General features: G+C 39.5%; 1 protein-coding gene across 2 annotated transcripts in view; it reads left to right on the plus strand.

Annotated features, from left to right (window-relative positions):
• Positions 1-6,993, plus strand: part of LOC107663244 (gastrula zinc finger protein XlCGF8.2DB-like) — a 30,693-nt gene that overhangs the window by 14,748 nt on the left and 8,952 nt on the right. The window contains exon 3 of one of the 2 annotated variants that reach the window (XM_016453429.1): positions 1,294-2,563. The exons of the other annotated variant lie outside the window; for it this stretch is intronic. Coding sequence (XP_016308915.1) covers positions 1,294-2,369 — 1,076 coding nt within the window. The 3' untranslated portion in view covers positions 2,370-2,563. Of the gene's footprint in view, positions 1-1,293; positions 2,564-6,993 lie in introns of those variants that run through there. 2 annotated transcript variants of the gene reach the window in all.

Here is a 6,993-nt window from a genome sequence, read left to right on the forward strand (position 1 = left end):
GGGTGCTTTCACACTAGCACTTTTGGTGCGCACCCGGGTTCGATTGACGTCAGAGTTCGGTACGTTTGGATGATGTAAATGCGGTCTTCCGAACTCGAGTGTGCACCCGCGAACAGTACCCGAGTCCGTGCAAAGGGGGTGGTCTGGGGTACGGTTCAAGTGAACTCCAGTACGGTTCGCTGCTGATGTGAATGAAATCGTGAAAGATTATGTATTTGAGACTTGTCACCTAACAGCTTAGGGGTTAAGATATTTTAGGGTGCTTTCACACTAGCACTTTTGGTGCGCACCCGGGTTCGATTGACGTCAGAGTTCGGTACGTTTGGATGATGTAAATGCGGTCTTCCGAACTCGAGTGTGCACCCGCGAACAGTACCCGAGTCCGTGCAAAGGGGGTGGTCTGGGGTACGGTTCAAGTGAACTCCAGTACGGTTCGCTGCTGATGTGAATGCAATCGTACCAAGTCGCAGAAGTGAACTGCTATTAATGATGTATTATTTGATAAAAATGCGTGTTTGTGTGCGTTTCACTCACTTTCCTGATGAGCGTAACTGACGCGCTGCAAGCAGAAAACTGTATATCTCATTTCTGTTTGCCTTCAGCGTTTTTAGAGTGCTTGCAGTACATTCGTAAGACAGATGTAAGTGCCGTTATGTACTGAAGTTTTAGAAACAAAAACAACGGTTCAAAAACATAAATATAAAATTGAAGAGAGCTATGCTACGCATTTTGCTGCCTTCTCCTGCGCAGTCGTTACTAAGCAACGGGATAAGCAGCTGCTGGCTTGATGACACAAACGAACTGTGGTTCGGACCCAAATAATATAATGTGAAGACAGTCCAGCAGGGGGAGGGGGGAGCAATTGAACTCTGGTTCGGACCAAGCAATCGAACCAAGTGTGAAAGCTCCCTTAGAGTCATACCACCAACTTAAGACATCCATAACTCTTTTCCAGAATGGTTTAACAAGACTACATTCTCAAATACAATGTAAAATGGTACCTGTTACCAGCTGGCATTTCCAACATAAATTGTCTTTCATCAGTTTAATCCGGTAAAGTCTTACCTGGGTGTTGTAGTATCTGTGAAGAATCTTATATTGAGTGAACTTCCCCCTTGCTTCTTTTATACATTTACCACACCCCAACAAAATGCTAGACTATTTTTCGGAGTCAATTTTTTCACCAATGTCCCTCTGCCATATGGCCTTGATGCATTACATATCTAAATGTTTTGATATCTGTTGTCTTGTGCCTTTAAACTTTTCTTTGTTTTTTCACCTTTGACCTTATAGCACCAAAAGAGGAGAAAGTAGTACTTCATGAAAACGAAGAGGAAGATAAATGTGAGAATTTTCATGATTTCAAAACCGGAGAAAGATCTTGCTCTCCTACTGAAAAGACTTCCACACGAAAAAAAGCTCAAGAGACAGAAACTAGAAGTTTTACTTGCTTTCAGTTTGAAAAGAGTTTCAATCAACAAGGAAACTCTAGAGGCCACATGAGAATTCACTCTGAAAAGAAGACATTCACCTGCGAACAGTGTGGAAAAAGTTTCAACCAAAAAGGAAATTTTAACAAGCACATGAGAGTTCACACTGGAGAGAAGCCTTACACATGCCCTCAGTGTGGACACCGTTTTGCTCAAAAAGTACACCTTACTGCTCACCTGAGACTTCACACTGGAGAGAACCTTTACACATGCTCTCAGTGTGGAAAGAGATATGCTCAACGAGGAAACCTTAAAGTCCACATGAGAATTCACACTGGGGAGAGCCCTTTTCCCTGCCAACACTGTGAAAAAAGTTTCACTCGTAAAGAAAGTCTTGACAAGCACATAAGAATTCACACTGGAGAAAAGCCTTTCATATGCCCTCAGTGTGGAAAAAGTTTCACTCTAAAAGAAAACTTCACCAGGCATGTGAGAACTCACACTGGAGAGAAGCCTTACACATGCCAGCTCTGTGGAGAGAGTTTTTCTCAACAAGGAAACCTTAATATTCACATGAGAATTCACACCGGAGAGAATCCTTACATATGTTCACAGTGTGAAAAAAGTTTCAGTCAACATGGAAACCTTAAAATCCACATGAGAATACACAATGGAGAGAGGCCTTTTTCCTGCCAGCTGTGTGGAAAACGCTTCACGCGTAAAATAGGTTTTAAAAGGCACATGAGAATTCACACTGGAGAAAAGCCTTACACATGCCCTCAGTGTGGAAAAGGTTTCATTCAACATGGAAACCTTACAGTCCACATGAGAATACACAATGGAGAGAGTCCCTTCATGTGCCAGGAGTGTGGACAAAGATTCAATCATAAAATAAGCTTTAATCGGCACATGAGAACTCACACTGGAGAGAAGCCTTAGACATACCATAAGTGTGGAGAGAGTTTTGCTCAACATGGAAACCATGAAAACTCTTTCAACCTGCCAACAGTGTAAAAAATGTTTCTACTGAAAAGGAAACCTTAAGTAACACATGGCAATTCCCTCAAGAGGGAACAATTTTAAATGTTATCAATGTGGATTTTTTTTCTCAGCTCTATAGAAATAAAGGTGACTTGACTTGTCAGGGAAATTCTAAATAGTAATCTGACATCATCAAAAGTGAAAAAAAGTGACGTGACATGTGGCCAAGTATGGTGACCCATTCTAGGAATTAGTGCTCTGCATTTATCCCATCCAGAGTGCACGCACACAGCAGTGAACACACACACTGTGAACACACACCCGGAGCAGTGGGCAGCCATTTTTTTGCTGCGGCGCCCGGGGAGCAGTTGGGGGTTCGGTGCCTTGCTCAAGGGCAGCTCAGTCGTGGTATTGAAGGTGGAAGAGAGCACTGTACATTCACTCCCCCCACCTACAATCCCTGCCGGTACGAGACTCGAACCTGCAACCTTTGGGTTACGCGTTCAACTCTCTAACCATTAGGCCACGACTTCCCCGCATAATTGAATTGTCAACACTGACAATTCAAATAACCTCCTGTTGTCAATATAATGTTATCAAAAGTACCAACAGAGTATTTACTGAATTAAAAAAAAAAAATGTGACAATACCAGCATTTCCCCATAACATTTTGAGCACTGTTGAGTGGATTCTTAAACACCTCTGATTGGCCACAATGATTATTGCTTCAAAAACACATAAATACCATAGACTGTATAAAAACATGGATGTAGTGTCCGTGACGTCACCCGTAGTTTTGTGAAGAGCATTTTTGAAGCCCAAAGTGGGCGGAGCCGGCCATCTCCCGCATAATCGAAAATGGGCAAAAAGGCAGGATGTGGGTGGAGCTGAGGTGCCTGGTTGCTGAAACCACGCCCGCCTAGCTCGACAAGCAGGCAATCCACCTGTCACTCAAGTGGCCACGCCCTTAATTATGCAGAACTTTAAGGCTTAATAAAATAATAAAAAAATGTAAACGGATGAGTTCTAAAAAAATTCACCCCCCTCACAGTTGTCATGAAGGGCAAAATTAGCTATACAGACCAAAACCACTTTTTGTACCAGGCTGTAAACTTTTTTTCTGCTGTAAAGTTGGGCATTTTAACATGGGGTGATCTATGGGATTGATTCCCTTTTGTAGCCAGTCTCTAGTGGCCAGTCGATGAATTGCAGTTTAAGTCACTTCCCTGTTGGTTTCAAGAGAGAGACCGGAAGGTTGCCGCTTGATAAATACACATCTTTCACGCTCTTCACTGAGCGCTTACACAGATGCACATGGAAGTGTTTGAAAGCAGGCATCTATCAGCAGATCTGTCTATGAGCAGATATATATGTTATTCAGCCTAACATGAATTTAAAACAAATGTAAAAACATTTTGATTAACCTGTCCTGTTCTTTTATTATTTATTTATCAATTATTTCCACAATCAGGGTGGAAAAAAAGAAATAAAATTAAATGACAATTATAAAAAGCATGACAACAAGTAATGGAAGTAGTAAAATAAATATATAGATTCAGTATATGTGTGTGTGTGTGTGTATATATATATATATATATATACTGAATACTTTCCGTACCCACTGTATATATAAATATATATTAGGGTTGTCAGTTTTAACGTGTTAACTTAGTTATGAAAAAATAACGCGATTAAAATATTTTAACGCAGTTAACGCACTGGCTCCGCCCCCAGACCTGTACGTCATCTTACATTTCATACAGTTTACTGTTGACAAATATGATGCAGGATAATAACTCCATAAGTGCAGTTATACCCTAAATTTTAAGATATTATATTATATTTAAAACACAATATTGTGTGTTTTGTTCAGTTTTGCCAATGAAAATATTACCTATAGTAGAACTGTTGTGCGTCTCCAAGCAACACAGCAGTGTTTCTGAATGAATCGGCGTTTTGAACAAATCGTGTGAACCAATGATTCAAAGGTCCATTCATAAAGAGCCGTTTACTGAATTCCTGAATGAATCAGAAGTTTGAAGAACCGACTAATAAAGACATTTACCGCCATCTGCTGGTAGTTTTGGTTTCTTTTTAGAGTATAATTTCCTTTATTTAAAACGCACTGGCTCCGCCCTCAGACCTGTACGTCATCTTACATTTCATACAGTGACTGTTGACAAATATGATGCAGGGCAACAACTGCAGTTATGGCCTAAAATTCAAGATATTGGGGCAAAAAATGCTCCTGTTTTAGTTTTTGTTTCATATTTATATCACACAGCGAGAACAATATCACACGATGCTGTTTGTCCCGAATATAACAAGAGCAATTGTGCTCAGTTTTGCCAACAAAAATATTACCTATAAAGCCAGAGCAGAACTGTTGTGCGTCTCCGAGCAACACAGCGGTGTTTAGTTTCTGAATGAATCCGCGTTTTGAGGCCCATTCATAAAGTGAGCCAATTACTTAATTCCTGAATAAATCAGCCGTTTGAACGAATCGAATGAAAGACGTTTACTGCCACCTGCTGGCAGTTTTAGTTTCTAATTTAGAGTATTATTTAATAAAAAAAAAACAAGGGGAAAAAAGGGATAGTTCACCCAAAAAAATTTAATCATGTCATCATTTACTCAAACCTGAATGACTTACTTTCTTTTGTGGAACATAAAGGAAGGTATTTTGAAGACTGTTGGTAACAAAGCTGTTTTGGTTACCAATGACTTCCATTGCATGAACGAAAAAAACTTGAGATGTTTCTCAAATTATCTTCATTATGTTCCATAGTTTATGTTGGGCTGTTGTAGCCTAAACATTTATGTGTAATACATTTTATGTTGAATCAAATAAAATATTTATTTCTAAAGCTACTATTTGTAATGTCTACTTAATAATTTCTCATTTACCACAAAAATAGCTTTAAATAATCTTTTGGGGGTATTTTCACAGCTAAGTTTAATTTGCGATTAATTAGATTAATTAATCAACACATCATGTAATTAATTAGATTAAAAACAAAACAATTTTCAAGGGGGCCTGAAAACTTAGTAAGGCATTGTATATGTTTGATTATACCTCTGATTGTGGACACTCTTCCCTGTGATGTGTGAATTTCTGTTCTCTCCTCTGGTGGAAACCATGAAACGAGCAACATCGATATTCTCCCCACCTTTATCTGACCTCACACGTGATGGCACACCATAAAGGTTGACACCTTCTAAAAAGCTTGTCAGGACTGTAGCAGCTTTATTATTGGTGGCAGAGTTCAAGTACACAATTAGACGGCTAAAGCCATCAATGCCACCATGAACCACAATACGCCACCTGGAACAGATATAAGAAAATTAATTTAAACAATATTAACTAGGCTTTTGAGTAATGATAAAAAAGACATTCTACTTTCTATAGTAAATCAAAACAGTATATCACATACTTGAGACGATATTTTTTACATGCAGGGGTTGGACAAAATAATATGAACACCTGTGAAATAGACAATATTTATTTATTAAGATGTTTTACCAAATTTTGACTTTAATAAGGATTATAACATTATTAGACTAGATTAACTGAACGTTTGAATAGTCTCAAGGTCTCTAATTTCAGGTGAATGTCGTCTATCAGAACATCTGCCAGTTGGTTCAGACTTCAGAGATGTTGAAGGAGAGAATCTATTATTATTATCTATAATCTACTTCTCACTCTTCACTAGGGATGTGCCGATACGAGTATCAGTATAGAACGGTTCACGGGGCAAATTCCAAATGGAAGTGATCATCCCTATCCTCTTGGAGTGGGGACTTTGGAGTGAGCAGGGCACGTGCATGCCATTATGTAGTCGTTTGGAATGCACTTGGCAAAGGGAGCGAGGAGCGACGTTCGTTATCTTCAGCTGGCATGTTCCCGTAGCATAACTGTTGCAAATAAACATACATTTTATATTTTAAAAAATGCTATATATATATAGCATGTTTTAAAATATAAAATGTATGTTTTTATTTGCAACAGTTATGCTAACAACAATAAAAAAGCATTTATGCCATTAAAACAGCGACATCTGCTGACGGACACCATGCTGCGTTGTCACGGGAACATGCCAGCTGAAGATAATGAGGAAATTACGTCGCTCCCTTTGCCAAGTGCATTCCAAACGACTACATAATGGCACGCACGTGCCCTGCTCACTCCAAGGGCTCTGCCCTTCGAAGGGAATAGGGCAGTAGTTCTCAAACCTCTCCATGAAGTACCCCCAGCACTGCACATCTGACACACCCACTTCAGGTCTTGCAGTCTCCACTAATGAACTGATGAGTTGAATCAGGTGTGATAGATGAGGGAGACATACAAAATGTGCAGTGCTGGGGGTACTCCAGGACAGGTTTGAGAACCACTGGAGTAGGGCATTGGGATGATCACTTCCATTTGGAATTTACTCCGTGAACCGCTTGGTACGAAAACACGTACCGTTACACCCCTAACTATTTGTAATGTCTACTTAATACTTTCTCATTTAACATAAAAATACCATTAAATAATCTTTTGGGGGTATTTTCACAGCCAAATGTAATTTGCGATTAATTA

This window comes from Sinocyclocheilus anshuiensis, unplaced genomic scaffold (assembly GCF_001515605.1).
Source record: "Sinocyclocheilus anshuiensis isolate Anshui unplaced genomic scaffold, SAMN03320099.WGS_v1.1 scaffold2257, whole genome shotgun sequence".
NCBI lineage: Eukaryota > Metazoa > Chordata > Actinopteri > Cypriniformes > Cyprinidae > Sinocyclocheilus > Sinocyclocheilus anshuiensis.